The 16,398-nt window shown below is 40.3% G+C and overlaps 1 protein-coding gene across 1 annotated transcript in view; it reads right to left on the bottom strand.

The window, feature by feature from the left end:
* PYGB (glycogen phosphorylase B) overlaps positions 1–16,398 on the bottom strand; it is a 101,430-nt gene that overhangs the window by 6,945 nt on the left and 78,087 nt on the right. The window contains exons 9-16 of the mRNA XM_069768978.1: positions 15,126–15,218; positions 12,403–12,549; positions 12,154–12,317; positions 11,115–11,229; positions 8,178–8,279; positions 5,598–5,745; positions 3,487–3,545; positions 3,116–3,257 (exon numbers count right to left, since the gene is read on the bottom strand). Of these exons, the coding sequence (XP_069625079.1) occupies positions 3,116–3,257; positions 3,487–3,545; positions 5,598–5,745; positions 8,178–8,279; positions 11,115–11,229; positions 12,154–12,317; positions 12,403–12,549; positions 15,126–15,218 (970 nt within the window). The remainder of the gene's footprint in view (positions 1–3,115; positions 3,258–3,486; positions 3,546–5,597; positions 5,746–8,177; positions 8,280–11,114; positions 11,230–12,153; positions 12,318–12,402; positions 12,550–15,125; positions 15,219–16,398) is intronic.

Below are 16,398 nucleotides of genomic sequence, written 5' to 3'. Positions count from 1 at the left end.
ATGGGACACTAGTGCCTGCCCAGACCCTGTGAGTGTGCATTCTAGGAGAAGGGTTAACTCTTAATACACCAGTCTGCTCTGACCAGCCCATTGATTTCTATACAGATGTTAAGGTACCGTCACACATAACGATATCGTTAACGATATCGTTGCAACGTCACGCTTTTGGTGACGTAGCAACGATCCCGCTAACGATCTCGTTATGAGTGACAGTGACCAACGATCAGGCCCCTGCTGGGAGATCGTTGGTCGTTGGGGAATGATCAGGACCATTTTTTGGTCGCTGATCACCCGCTGTCATCGCTGGATCGGCGTGTGTGATGCCGATCCAGCGATGTGTTTACTTGTAACCAGGGTAAATATCGGGTTAATAAGCGCAGGGCCGCGCTTAGTAACCCGATATTTACCCTGGTTGCCATTGTAAAAGTTTAAAAAAAAAAAAAAACACTACATACTCACATTCTGATGTCTGTCACGTCCCCCGGTGTCCACTGTGTCAGCGCCGGCCGTAAAGCAGAGCACAGTGGTGACGTCACCGCTGTTACTGCCGACGCTGACACAGTGCAGGGAAACTCTCGGCAGCAGCGCGTGCATTAGCAGCGCTCTTGCCGAAAGCAGTTTTAACCCTGTGGACGCCGGCGGGGGACGTGACAGACATCAGAATGTGAGTATGTAGTGTTTTTTTTTTTTTTTACTTTTACAATGGTACCCAGGGTAAATATCGGGTTACTAAGCGCGGCCCTGCACTTAGTAACCCGATGTTTACCCTGGTTACCTGGGTGCTGCAGGGGTACTTCCCCTGATCGTTGGTCGCTGGAGAGAGCTGTCTGTGTGACAGCTCCCCAGCCACCACACAACGACTTACCAACGATCACGGCCAGGTTGTATCGCGGGTCGTGATCGTTGGTAAGTCGTTTAGTGTAACGGTACCTTTAGCTGCTCCCCTCCCTTTCAGCTCCTGCCACACAGCTCTTATCAGTCCTGTGGAATCACAATTCCCTGGCACCCAGCATCAGACTCGAACTCTCCCAGCTGTGTGCTTTTTCAAATATACAGATTATTATTAATTTATATAGCGCTATTAATTCCATGGTGCTGTACATGAGAAGGGGTTACATACAAAGTTATAGATATCATTTACAGTAAACAAATTTACAGTGACAGACTGGTAAAGAGGGGAGAGGACCCTGTCCTTGCGGACTTACATTCTACGGGATAATGGGGCAGTTACAGAAGGTCGGTGGTGCAGCAGCTCTGGTGGTGGTGAGGCGGCAGAATTGCTAATGCAGGCTGTAGGCTGTCCTGAAGAGATGGGTTTTCAGGTTCCGTCTGAAAGATCCGAGGGTGATGGATAATCGGACAGAGAGAGGGCAGGATGAGGAGGTAGTGTGGGAGTGGGAAACGCTAAATGTGCGGTCGGAAAGGTAGGAGGCGATCTAGGACAGGGCAAGGTCTTTGATGCCAAGGGAAGAAAGAATCTGTAGCAGTAGGCAGTGGTCGACTGTGTCAAAGGCAGAGGACAGGTGGAGAAGGAGGATGGAGAAGTGTCTGTTAGCTTTAGCTGTAAGTCATTAGTAATTTTGGTCAGGGCAGATTCGGTGGAGTGGTGGGGGCAGAAGCCAGATTGGAGGTTGTCAAGGAGAGAGTTAGATGAGAGGTGGGAGGAAAGTTGAGCATGGACATGCTGCTCAAGGAGTTTGGACATATATATACATATAGTGTTCATATAGTGATAACAGTATAAACAACCAACAAACCACATTATCTAATTGTGTTACAGCAGAACATGTGCTGAGCTTTAAAGTCCTACCAATACAACAGTTCTGCTCTATTGAACTATTACTAAAAGCAGAGCTCAACCTGCCAGAAACCAGAAAGTAAGGAGACTGCACAGCTCTGATCTGCTCAAGTTTTAGAATAACTCTAATTATTTTGAATATATTTTATCTACCCTATTCCGGTCTTCTTTTATCTCTTTAATGTACCAATTTCATTTTCCGTTTCCCTAGATATTCTACTTATTGTTTTACTTCGTTTTGCTTTATTACACCTGATCCAGCAACTCGCAAATATTGTCTTCTGTGCCCTAAACAGAGGTATTTGTTCTCCTTTTTCGGCAGACCAATGCCTAATTCACACCACAACATAATGGACTATGTATTTTATAGCTACACTTTCGTTAGTATTTTTATTGTAATGTTCTTATATACTTTTATATTCATACATATGCAGGGGAGAGTGAACTTTTGCAATACGCTTGATTGAGAAACAATGGCATCACGTAGCCCAAACTATATGCCAAAATGTAGTTGGCCAGACTTTTCAACACTGCATAAATGGTCAAAAGTAACTAATCTTCTTACTTAATTAATTATCCTCCTGGCATTGCAAAGTTATGAATACTTAAAATCTACTTCAGTACCTTCAATTTTTATTCTTGAATTTAGTGTATGGATTTTGCAGAGCAGCAGCTGAAAGTAGCTTCTAAAGATGCTAAAACGGGGCATGAAACAACATTGCAGCACAGTGTTTGTCAGAGAAGAAAGCAAAATTTATAACATTGCAAAGACTGGAGGATATGTCAGCAAGTGTTTTTTTTTTTTTTTTAACTGCGTAGAAAAACATAGTCAACTACGCCTTTCCATGCAGAGACATCAAGGGGGAAAAAAAAAAAACATACCACACAGTGCACCTTCTTTTTTTCAATAAGGGAGCCTACGTGTGATATATGGGCAGCACGGTGGCGCAGGGATAGCACAGCAGCCTTGCAGCGCTGGAGTCCTGGGTTCAAACCACACTAAGGACAACATCTGCAAAGAGTTTGTATGTTCTCTCCGTGTTTGCGTGGGTTTCCTCCGTGTTTGCGTGGGTTTCCTCCCAAACTCCAAAGACATACTGATAGGGAATTTAGATTGTGAGCCCCAATGGGGACAGCAACGATAATGTGTGCAACCTGTAAAGCGCTGCGGAATATGTTAGCGCTATATAAAAATAAAGATTATTATATTATATATATCTATACATTGGCATTCGTGAGAGCCATCCATCGGTGAATCCTTGGTATGTCATTAATCTGACCAAGGTGTAATATTTATTGGGTCACCATAAAACCTACCCTTCTCTGCCAGAGACACTCTGTAGTTCTCCAAGTATATGACCTTCAGTCTGTCTCCCACTACTGGGTCATTATTCACAATGTTTGCAACAGATGTAATTAATTTAATGATCATTTTTGCCATGTGGTATCCAGGAGCTGCCTGTAAGACATGGAGAAGGTCAATAATAACACACAAATGTTCTAGTAATCATGAATTATCAATATGGCTATTTATGGAAAAAAGGGGTTCATAGAGCTCATTCACCCTTAATAAGAGAATGGGGGCCAAATGGGATTTCCAAAAATAGTCTATGAATGACTAAACCTGGAATGACACAATCATAATAAACCAGATATCAGATTTATAGGTGAGATATATGGTACTATACCTTTCCTCCGATCATAACTGTCCTTGGCACAAAGGTTTTGGACGGATCTTTCTTGATTCCTGGAAAATGATCAGTGTGTTATAAAAAGCTCACATTATAAAGTCTACAATTCCCTTGTTGGGTGTTTTTTTTTGTAATTTGAGAATTTTTCAATTATTTTTGGTGTAACTTCCTCCTCTTTTACAGCTGGAGTAAGTATCATCCTTTCTGGGGAAGCATCCTGGACAGATACATCCATATTTCTGAATCATCACTATATTCCTCATGCTTCAATGCAGGGTAGCCCCGCAGTTTACTCCGACCACAAGGGATGAAGTTTCTAACTATGGTATTTAAAACGAGCAGATTTGCTAAGATATTAAGAAATGTCACCAACATAAAGTGATTAAATCAAATTTCTAGATTAAAGGCACTTTTACAACCAATTATTTATTAGACCTTCAGTTATTTGCTGCTTCCATTCTTCTGCCTATTTTTTATTTTTGATAACCCAAAATATGAAAGGATATATCAAGAGGGTGGATAGAGGATAGAGTGAAAGCTGATTTACACAACGCATGTTTAACCGGTTTGAGACCAGGCATTATTTTTCCCCTGTTCCTGACCAGGCATTATTTTTCCCCTGTTCCTGACCAGGAATTATTTTTCCCCTGTTCCTGACCAGGAATTATTTTTCCCCTATTCCTGACCAGGCATTATTTTTCCCCTGTTCCTGTCCAGGCATTATTTTTCCCCTGTTCCTGACCAGGCATTATTTTTCCCCTGTTCCTGACCAGGCATTATTTTTCCCCTGTTCCTGACCAGGCATTATTTTTCCCCTATTCCTGACCAGGCATTATTTTTCCCCTGTTCCTGTCCAGGCATTATTTTTCCCCTGTTCCTGACCAGGCATTATTTTTCCCCTGTTCCTGACCAGGCATTATTTTTCCCCTGTTCCTGACCAGGCATTATTTTTCCCCTGTTCCTAACCAGGCATTATTTTTCCCCTGTTCCTGACCAGGCATTATTTTTCCCCTGTTCCTGACCAGGCATTATTTTTCCCCTGTTCCTGACCAGGCATTATTTTTCCCCTGTTCCTGACCAGGCATTATTTTTCCCCTGTACATGCAGTTTAAAAGAACTTTAACATTTTTCTCATTTGGATAACCAAATAATTTTTTTCTGCTTTTTCACAATACATGGGGCATAATCTATGTGTTTTTTTCATACTCTCTCTTAATATCTTTTTCCCCAGTATAGGCAACGTTGGTGGGAAAACAAAGATAATGCCTTTGCCTTTCTAATTTTTTTTTTTTCAGGAACACAAAAACTAAATACATTGTAAAATGTGTTCCTCTTTCTGTAACCAGTTTTTTTTTATATCTCAGATGTTTTTTCTACGGTGATGGAGACAGTAACAGTGATTGGAATTGGCAGCTGCTTTTTTTTTCATTTATTTTACATATTGTGCCACCAAAGGTCATAAAATCACCATTCGGCTAGGTTTTCAAATTGGTGGTCGTTTAATGGCCTTCCTTGACTGGCTGACTGCACAGTAATATTTATTACTATCTTTGTTATCGGAAGCATGTGTCATGTTTGCACGGGACACTGTGCTGCAGAGAACATTGATTTTTTTTTTTTAAACACGCTTAAAAATCCTTTCACGCAACAAGCGAGCATTTTCCTTGTTCGTTGGGTGATCAGAAGCCTGGACGATTTTTGGAATGAAGCTTTACTAGGACTAATCAGCATTCTTAGAAACGCTGTTTGGAATGATATGGACTGAGTTATTCAAACACTAGTAGACAGAACATATGGCTTTATGACACCTAATTCATCCTCCCCCCCAAAAAAAGAATTATGAGCCAATTTGAAAAAGTTTGCCACTGTAATGTACACATTGCCTTGCTCAGTATTCATGTTCCTGTACAAGGTATTTTTAGGCCATGGTTGCATTTGGGCTGGCATCATAAATTCCAAAATTAGCCCCCCATAACCTCTGATTTCACATGGATGCTTTATCGCATCAGGGCACTTGAACATACTCTTACTCAAATTGTAAATTTGCCACTTGGCCGCTCCTGAGGGCCTTACTGGGCATCTAGTCAGTAGTAAGCTAGGATACTTACTGTTATACAGGGTAACAATGTGTAAACAATTCAGGATCTGCCTTTTGTACTCATGGATTCTCTTGACTTGTACATCAAACAAGGATGAAGGGTTAATTTTCACTTTGTACTCATTTTCCAGGTAGGCGGCAAACTTCAACTTATTCTCCTGAATAATTAGAAAAACACCACGTTCATTAGTGGGGAAGAAAAACTTTATACACCCCCTGAAAGATGTTGTGTCGCTTATCCATGTTATGTAAATAAAAGCTGATAACCTGACGTTAAATTCATCCATTGGTTGTATTAATTATTCTTTTGAAAGCTGAAACCCTCCGAAATGTGGTTTAGGTTAAGAAAATAAATTGGCATCAATGCAGAAATATTGATCAGTTAATGGACACAGAATGGTCAGATTTTGGCAACACAAAAGTTTTGCGCCCACAGAAAGTAATGTGATATTCAAACAAATAATTACCGTAACTTAAAATTCAAATATATGTTGCATAGCATTGGTGAATGAAGTTGTGGTACCATTAGAGTCATATTTAATATTTTGTGTGACTTCCATGAGCTTGAAGGACTGCATGCGGTTCAACAATGATTCATACAATTTATTAATGAAGTCATCAGGAATAGCAAAGAATCCAGTCCATGCCTCCCATCTAGATTCTTTGATTTTGTCTTCCAAGCTTCCTCTTTCATCCTACCCCAAACATGCTCAATGATGTTCATATCTGGTGACTGGGCTGGCCAGTCCTTGAGCACCTTGATCTTTTTTGCCTGGAGGAACTTTGTTGTAGAGATGGATGTATGACATGCAGCACCATGCTGCTGCAGAATTTGACCCCTTTCATGATTTGGAATATAAGAGGGAGCTAATACTTCTTGATATTTTAGGCTATTGATATTGCCTTCCACCTTGTAAATGTTTTGCACTCCCCCATACTGAATGGAACCCCAGACCATGATCTTTCCACCACCAAATTTAACTGTTTTCTGGGTGTATTTTGGATCCATGTGGGCTCCAGTAGGTCTCCTGCAGTGGTGTAATTCTACTGAAGATTCATCAGAGAAATCCACCTTCTGCCACTTTTCCAGCGTCCATCTGTTTAGCAGGCTGCGGGACTTTGCAAATGCCACACGGTTTTTTATTTGCCTTTTGTTTAGTGCTGGCTTCTGGGCACTGATTCGACCACGGAGGCCATTTCGAGGCAGAATCCTAGAAATTGTTCTAGTTGACACAGGGACTTGAGGTGACCAGGCCTGTTGGAGCTCTGCTGCAGTGGAAGAGGGGCTTGCTTTGGATTTTCTAACCAACAAACGTTCCTCCTGAGCAGTTGTCTTGCGGGGTCTGCCGGACTTGAGCTTGTCAAACACATCTTCAGTCTCTTCAAATCTTTTTTTCATTCTTTGTACTTGACGCTCAAACACATTAAAGGTGCCAGCCACCTCTGCAGTGGATCTGGTCTTCAGCCTCCTGATAATCCAGGATTTGATCGCAGGGTGGATTTTTGGCATGTTGTCAGAGCTCAAGTTGCAGTTCAAGTGAAGGTCTGGGGTGCTGGGTTTCTTTTTATACACACACTAATTAACCGATTATTTACTGAGCACAGGTGAGGATGTAAACTATTATTGGGTGCATTATATGACCAGGCGACAAAACTTTTGTCTTGCCAAAATCTGACCATTCTGTGTCCATTCACTGATCAATATTTCTGCATTGATGCCAATTTATTTTCTTAACCTAAACCACATTTCGCAGTGTTTCAGCTTTCAAAAGAATAATTTATACAACCAATGGATGAATTTAACGTCAGGTTAAGCGTTTATTTACATAACATGGATAAGCGACATAACTTCTGTCAGGGAGTGTATGAGAATACTGAAAAGAACGCTGTATTCAGGCTAGACTGTGAAAACGTAAAAAAATAAAATCCAAAGACGTAGACAACGTGATGGGTGCCACTGATGCTCCGCAGGCCTGGCATCGGAATTCCTATTAATTGGGGGAAGTTTTATCAATAATAGGACAGAAGAAATCAGACGGGAGTTTCATATCACAATTTAAACAAAAAAAAATTAAAAAGGATTATTGGAGAAACCTGCAGCAAATGTCTGCCTAACAAACAGGCAATCCCTGCATGTATTGCAATTGTCAAACAGCAGTGGGGACTCAAACATATTTTTTGACCACGCCGAAGTCACTCGGTTGTCACCTGAGCATGGATGACACTTTATCTGAGCACGCTTGCTCATCACTACTGAAGACTTGTGGCCACAAAGGGGTCTAGTGGTCACATATGGCCCTCTGAACTCTCACTGCAGCCCCTCACCACCTTATTTATGGAGTTTTCCGTGTACTTTATAGACCAATTTCAATGGCTCCTCATTACAGTGAGCGGGGCATGCACATAAGAGATGAGAGCACGCACTGAGCTTTTTTCCTTCATTATCTGGGAAAACATGTATGAGGCTCATCCTCCCCTACAGGACACTGAATATAGTGTACGGCCCTGGGATAGGATAGTATATCCTATATATTGTAATTTAGGAAGATGCAAATAAGCGAATAAACACCCACAACCCTAGAACACGTACCTGCTTGACTTTGGCTATGTCATGCACAAAGCTCTCATCATCTACAAAATCCAACAATTTTCTTAGCTGGCTCAAGTCAGTCACAAAATCTTCACCAATTTTCTATAGCGGAAGAGAAAAATATTTTAGCTTTGCACCAATGTATCATTAGGAAATGCAGCTTTTAGTGAAACGGATTGTCTGGGACATTTACATTGATGGGTTATCCTTGGGGTAGGTCATCAATATCTGATCGGTGGCAGTGGGACACCTTGCAGGCCGACAATTAGCTGTTCTGGGCGGTATATACCGTACCTGGTCGAACCGAGTCCTGCACATTCGTCTCCCTTGATTTGAAAAGGGGGCTGATGTGCAATACTATGCCACCGACGGAGCTGGGCAGCTCCACAACTTAACACTTCTGCCTGTCGCTGGGAAAGGTGTGGGTGCCAATATCATTCAGATATCCTAATGATAGGTACAGTAACAAATCGGTATGTAGCACCAAGACACAGAAAATGAACAGGGTTTCCTCATGTTGCAAGTATAGGCATCTCCCATTTGGCTGTTCTGTAATTCCCATAGGCCTGCAGTGGCATGTAAAAGATTGGGCACCCCTGGTCAAAATAACTGTTCACAATAACAGTAATTTGAACAGCAAGTTCAAAGGCCTAAAGTTAAAGATAACACATTGCCTTCATATTTAGGCAAACATTTTTTATATATTTTCATCATTTACATTTTAAAAATGACAAAAAGGAAAATGGGTAGATGCAAACATTTGGGCAACCTGCATGGTTACTACCTAGTAGCACTCCCTTTTGAAATTACCACAGCTTGTTAATTCTTTTTGTAGCCTTTTTGGAGTCTTTCAGTTCTTGTTTGAAGTGATTTTTATCCTTTCTTCCTTGGAAAATTCTTCCAGTTCTGTGAGATTCCTGAGTCGTCTTGCATGCACTGCTATTTTAAGTGATTTTCAATGATGTTCAGATCAGGAGACTGTAAGCTTGCATCTACTGAAGTAGTCTATCGTGGATTTTGACGTGTGTTTAGGATCATTATCCATTTGTAGAATCCATCCTCTTTTCAACTTCAGCATTATTACAGATGGTGCTATGTTTGCATCAAGAATTTGTTGAAATTTCATTTAAATGAATTTTTCCCTCTACGTGTGAAATGTTCCCTGTGCCGTTGGCTGCAACACAACCCCAAAGCATGATTGATCCACCACCATGTTTACTGGTTGGTGAGATGTTCTTTTCCTGAAATTCTGTGGCCTTTTTTCACCACACATGCCTTTGATCATTGTGGCCAAACAGTTCTATTTTAACCTCATCGGTCCACAGGACTTGTTTCCAAAATGCATCAGGCTTGTTAAGATGTTCTTTTACATACTTGACACTGAATTTTATGATGATGATGCTGGAGATGTACTACAACTCAAGAGTCTGCTAAATCTTTAGGTCTTTTGCAGTCAAGCTGGGGTTATGATTTGATTCTTTTGCAATCCTATAATCAGCTCTCACTGAGATTTTACTTGATCTTCCAGACTTTATCTTGACCTCCACTGTTCTGCATGTATACCAACTTAAACCAAGCTTAGTTTTTGTGTTTTTTCTTTGTATATTTGCATTCTGTGCAAGCCGGGGTGTAGCCTCCCTCTCCTGAGCTGGAAATTATATTTAAAAAGCCTTCCCCAGACTGATGTCCACAGGTCGGGACCTGGACCTTTTGTCTGCCCTTATTCACATACTGAGGTCAACTCTGACGCATAGTAAGGTTTTTAATATTAGACAGCATAGGACCATCCCGATCAGGGGCACCTTGTAGAGGGTGGGATGGCTTTTATGCTATTTTTGATTTAAAAAAAACAGTATTACTAAGAACCCTGTGTTATTTAGATGCACTTTTGCTTTTTACTTGTTTAGTTACAGCAGGGTTTTTGCTCATTTTGTTTCTTGGAAGTTTTGTGACCTCCACTGTTCCTGTTAACTGCAATTTCTAAATTACTTTTCGAACTGAGGAAAGATTAATTTGAAAACTCTTTGCTATCTATGTCTAGCCTTCTCCTGTTTTGGGGCCTCCACCATTTTCACTCTGAATGCCAAGGAGCTGCTTAGAAGAACACATAGCTGTTGTTTTTTTGGCACAGGGATATAGGAGGCTGGGTTTTTATAAAGTTGGGACATTTGCATCACCTGGCCTTTCTTAATGCTGATGGTGAACAAGCCATAACCCTAACAGGCTAATTATGGTCTGAAATCTTGGTCAAAGTTATCTGAGCACACAAATATTCAAGGGTGCCCAAACTTTTGTATTGTCCCATTTCCTTTTTTGTATTTTTTTTAATCAAGTACTTTTTATTAAGGCATATATCAGAAAATGTAATACAGTCTGACACAAACTTCAGACAGATACGAAAAACGCGCGTTTCGGCCTGTGTGCCTTCCCCCGGAAGAAGGCACACAGGCCAAAACGCGCGTAGGGGTTGTAGCACCGCAGGTCTGAGGTAAATATGTTGACCTATACTCCGCAGTTTCCCTTCTAACCTCTACTACACTCTCTACTGGATGCGATTTACCAGTATAGCTAGACTGTGTTATACCATATATTGAACTAGCTACGTATATGATTGATGGTTGTTTAAGGGTGTTATAATGACATTTTATATGGATTTGCCTTTGACCTGTGGTTCCTATTGTAGTTTTATCCATCTTAGAATCCCACAATAGTGTTACATGTTATGAATTTTTATACCATAGTGTCTAATAAAATGATTTTTTTTACATTTCAATTTGATCCTTTATTATTTGTTCTTTCTTTTGTTATTGTTGCTGTTTAAGAAACGAATTTAAAAAAATTTGATCCTTTATGTGCAATTTTTTCTTTATATGGGGTTTTTAGGTAAGTGGATTCTTAAGGATGCCTTCATACTGCTACTACTAGGGGGCATTTTACCTCCGCAATGATGTCTGCTAGGCCGGGGTTGCACAGCATCAGCCATCTCCTCGGAGTGATGCCGTTTGTCTTGTTCTGAAATTTATGTGGTTCAATGTCATAGAAATCCTTGAATCTATAACAAAAAAAAAACAGATCAGGATGTATTAGCTGCTGTTGTCAGAATGACAGGTTCTTCCAAATTCATTTAGGTTTAAGGAGAGATGTAAAATAGAAGGAGTAGAACACGCAGAGAACCTTTGTGATAAATTGTATTATGTGTTAAGCTTTTATACTAATACAATTAGGTAACATGCACATTATATTTGCAGTGTATGGGTGACATATATGCCAGAAAGGCTCCACGGGTATACGTAAAAAAAAAAAAAATCTATAAGACCAAAAATAAGGTCAAAATAGTGTCCTTTTTCCCTCCATCAATCCTTTTGATTAGTGTGCTCAATTGCCTAAATTATACAGAAAAAAAGTTAAAAAAATAAACCATATGCCATATATCTATGTATGCCATTCTAATGCCCCATAGTTTAATACATCGGAAGTGTAAATCGGAAAATGAACCTTAAAGGCTAACGGTACAGGTCACCTTTCAGAATAAGCTGTCCAAAGTGTATATATGAGGAATCACACTACATCTGACCATTATTTGACTAGTATCCTTCATTTTCACTAGTTTTCCTCGATCTCTATTTGCAATTCTCTCTGAGCTGGTGAGAGGAGACTAGCTGCTGTTTCATCTAACAACTGAAGATTTTTTTGTTCTCTATGAAATAATCTAGAAAAGTCCGGCAATGGCTCTTTTTTATAGGACATAGGCGCGCTCCTGGGAGTCTGTTGAGATATCTATCAGCCAAACCATTGTTGGGCAGACAGCTATCTATACTGTATGGGGGGGCTTTAGACTTTTAAACATGACATGTCAAGAAATCCTATCAAAATGACTGAGGACCCTACAGACCTTTCCTGCCACGTCTAAGTAACACAAGATGTTTAAATGTACCCGGAGCCTCTAAATAATGAAGTGACCGTGCCAAGTACTTACACCGAGTTTTTTACTATCTCAGAGTGGATCCTGGCCACTCCATTGACAGCGTGAGATCCGATCACACACAAGTGAGCCATGTTTATCCTCTTACAGTCGCCTTCTTCGATGACGGACATCCTACGCAGACGTTCCATATCCCCAGGATACAACGCTAACACTTCCTACAAATGTAGAGGCAGAAGCATTAGTTCTTATTCTAAACGTGAATGACCCCATTTGTGACCCCGCAGCACACAGGAGCCTTACATCGAGGTGCCTCTGATTGATTGCATAGATGAGCTCCAGGTGGCGCGGCAGCAGCTTCTCAAACAGGTGAACCGGCCAGCGCTCCAGAGCCTCGGGCAGCACGGTGTGGTTGGTGTACGCACACGTCCTCTTTGTTACATCCCAGGCCTGGGGAAGGAGCACAGATTATTATCACAGTACAGTGTAAGCGACAGCCAACATTAATCATGGGGTCCTAGTTTTTTATTGCTTAAAATACTGAAGGGTTTTAGCATTTGCTATTCTATTTAATATCAACCATATGTACAGCTCTTTTTCGTATAATACAAATAATAAAATCCTCTGCACAAGCACAAAGGTAAATTATTAATGTGTGCTCCCTATAATTGCCACTACTATTACATTTCCGGCATTTTTTTTTATTATTGAGCTGTATGTATAACTGTATGCAGCAGCCATCTTTGCTCCCTCTAGTGGTAACTGCCATAAAAATCAAAAGGAGTTGTATCACAACCTGTCTGCAGTAGGGTATATCTTCTCTAATGAATTTGGTTGCCAGGGTTTCTGAAATTGAACTTGTAATATTTAAAGGGGTATTTCCATCTCTAAAATCTTATCCCAATATGTAGAAGGCGTAATAATAATATTAGCAAATACCTCCAATTAGAAGTGTAGTATGGTTCTTCTGATGCGGTATTTGGCTTACCCCATGTGCAGGGCATTGCAGTAGCTTAGAGATCTATGGTTACGACCACTAACTGCCACTGTATGAGTGGTCATAACCATGGATACCAATGCTTCTGCACATGGAGTAAGCTAAATAACTATACTGGAATTCAAATTGGAGGTATTTGCTTATGTTATTATTATTACACCTACTACATATTGGAATAGGGTCTTGGAATGGAAATACCCTTTATCCTATTGCCAGGCTGACTACAATTTAAATAGGGGTTGTTTTCCTGAAAATGCTTTGCCATATTTGGAACTAAACATAGAAGTGAATGGAGAGGTTGAGCCCCCGCTTCATACCTGACAGCACGAAACGGGGGTGATAGTTTTATAGCTTCTCTAAATCTCTCAGACATTTATAGCACATTCTTAGATACATCCTAAATGTCAGACATGGATATATCCCTTTAATTTGGACAAAAAGCCTAACCCTAAGCTAGAAAAATATTACAATTTGACAGTCCTCGGAGGTTGATACCTTTTAATGGCTAACTGAAGAGATGGTAACAAATTGCACGCTTTCCAGACTACTCAGGTCTCTTCATCAGGCATAGGATAACACAAAATCTGAAGAATCACATATTTATGTACAAGAGGACACAGGAATAAGGCAATAGATAAGACAAGTGACCTGAAGCAGAGCTATCAGTATGGGAGAGGGTGAAGCAGTTGTGGTGGCAAATATTGGAACAGTTCATAGATAAGGAATGATGTACAATTTTGTCTTTCCTGTACTAAACTAAGGAATGTGCTCCTCAGACCTTGTGGGGGCATCACAGCCCTGGACCAGACCCCAATCACAGGGCAATAAAACGTTCACACTCCTTATCTATGAACTGTTCCGATATTTAGGGCCACATCTGTTTATCTCTCTCCCATACTGATAGTTCTGCTTCACGTCACTTGTCTTACCTATTGCATTATTCCTGTGTCCTCTTGTACATAAACATGTGACTCTCCAGATTTTGTTTTATTCTATGCCTGATGAAGAGACCTGAGCAGTCTGCAAAGCGTGCAATTTGTAACCTATTAATAGTTAGCTGAAAAGATAGTATCAACCAATGTGGACTCTCAAATTTAGCTCGTGTTTTATTTTACTTAGATTTTTTTGTGATTCTATTTGTACACTTCTCATTCTTCCAGGTATTAAGTGGATGACGTCGATACTACAGAATAGAACGATGATAATAATAATAATAATAATGGGCAGCACGGTGGCTCAGTGGATAGCACTGCAGCCTTGCAGCGCTGGAGTCCTGGGTTCTAATCCCACCTTGGACAACATCTGCAAGGAGTTTGTATGTTCTCCCCGTGTTTGCGTGGGTTTCCTCCGGGCACTCCGGTTTCCTCCCACATTCCAAAGACATACTGATAGGGAATTTAGATTGTGAGCCCCATCGGGGACAGTGATGATGTGTGCAAAAACTGTAAAGCGCTGCAGAATGTTAGCGCTATATAAAAAAGAAAAAAAAAGATAATAAATGTGAATATACCAATTAATATAGCTATCGAGTGCTAGATGGACTTTTTGTGTGCAAAAAAAAAAAAAAAATAATAATAATATATATTATAATATATTTTTTATATATTATTATTTTTTATATATATATTGCACATTTTGGTGTATTACAAATGTTGCATTGTTTGGCTTTTACATGCCCTTTGATACTCTGCAGATTTAACTTTGCTGTGGTCTATAATCATAAATCAGCTGGGAAGATCTAAAAAAAAAAAGACAGATAACAGAGTTACGAAATCCCCATTAGACTATAAGAAAGAGTTCACAGATGGATTCTCGGTTATAACTCATTCTGCAGCCAGCAATAGCCAGTGCAACACATGGTCATATATAGAAGGCAAATGGTGCAACATTTTTAATGAAACCAAAATTACACAAATGATTTTTAGTAAAAATCCAATCATTTAAGACTACATGTAATCTTTTATTACACAGTCTTTACAGAAGTCATATTTGTTGGAGGATCCTGCAGCAATCTGGTGTGTGGCCTCACCTTATCCCACTCCATGCCCTCCACGTCTACTAGGATCCTCATGAGCTCAGGAATAGCAAGTGCAGGATGGGTGTCATTCAATTGTATAGCAACCTGTGGAATAAAAAAACAGGTGAACCTCTGAAACCTAGTAATCCATCTTACTTAGGGTGGTTTCACATTTGCGTTTTTTTTTTTTTTTTTTGCGTTTTTGCGGTAAAAAAACGCAAAAAAAACATGCGTTTTTTTCCCTATATTTAACATTAAAAACGCATGCGTTTTTTTGTATGCGTTTTGACGCGTTTTTGCAACGCATGCGTTTTTTCTGCATGCGTTGTGTTGCAGAAATGCAACATGTAGTATTTTTAGCAGCGTTTTTTTTTTTTTGCCGCAAAAAAACGCATGCGTTTTTTTGCGGCAAAAAAATGCATTGCTGTCTATGTAAACGCATGCGTTTTTAACCACATGCGTTTTTAAAAAAAAAAAAAACAAGAAAACACACTGATAAACCACCCCACACCATAAAATTGATAAAGGGATCCTAACCCTAATCCCTTTAAGGGTAGGGTTAGGGGTAGGGTTAGGGTTAGGGGTAGGGTTAGGGGTAGGATCCCTTTAGGATTAGGGTTAGGGGTAGGGTTAGGATCCCGTTAGGGTTAGGATCCCTACCCCTAACCCTACCCATAGCTCTTTCTGTTTATAGTGGGTTTTTACTTTATTTTGATGATTGGCAGCTGTCACACATTTATCTGCATGCGTTTAAAAAACGCAAACGCATGAAAAAAACGCATGTAAACGCGTCAAAACACCGCATTTTTTTTCACCACATGCAAAAACGTGTTTTTTCACCATGCGTTTTTTTTTAAAACGCATGCGTTTTGAAGCGCAAGTGTGAAACCAGCCTTACACGTTTGGATGGTCATCAGTTAGATTGTCATGGTCAGGGTATGTGCACACGTTTCTGTGAGTGCTGCGGATTTTTCCACAGTGGATTTATTAAATCCGCAGTGCAAAACCGCTGAGGTTTTTCCTGCAGATTTATCGTGGTTTCTACTGCGGATTCCACTGCGGTGTTACACCTGCAGTTTTCTATTGGAGCAGGTGTAAACTCACATAAAGAATTGACATGCTGCGGAAAATAAAACGCTGTGTTTCCGCGCGTTTTTTTCCACAGCATGTGCACTGCGGATTTCGTTTCCCATAGGTTTACATTATACTGTAGACGCATGGGAAACTGCTGCGGATCCGCAGCAAAATCTGCAGCGTGTGCACATACCCTCACAATACTTCACTG

The sequence above is a fragment of the Ranitomeya imitator genome, chromosome 5 (assembly GCF_032444005.1).
Source record: "Ranitomeya imitator isolate aRanImi1 chromosome 5, aRanImi1.pri, whole genome shotgun sequence".
Taxonomy (NCBI): Eukaryota; Metazoa; Chordata; class Amphibia; order Anura; family Dendrobatidae; genus Ranitomeya; species Ranitomeya imitator.
Note: the sequence above shows the minus strand (reverse complement) of the source record. Positions and strands in the feature narration are given on the sequence as shown.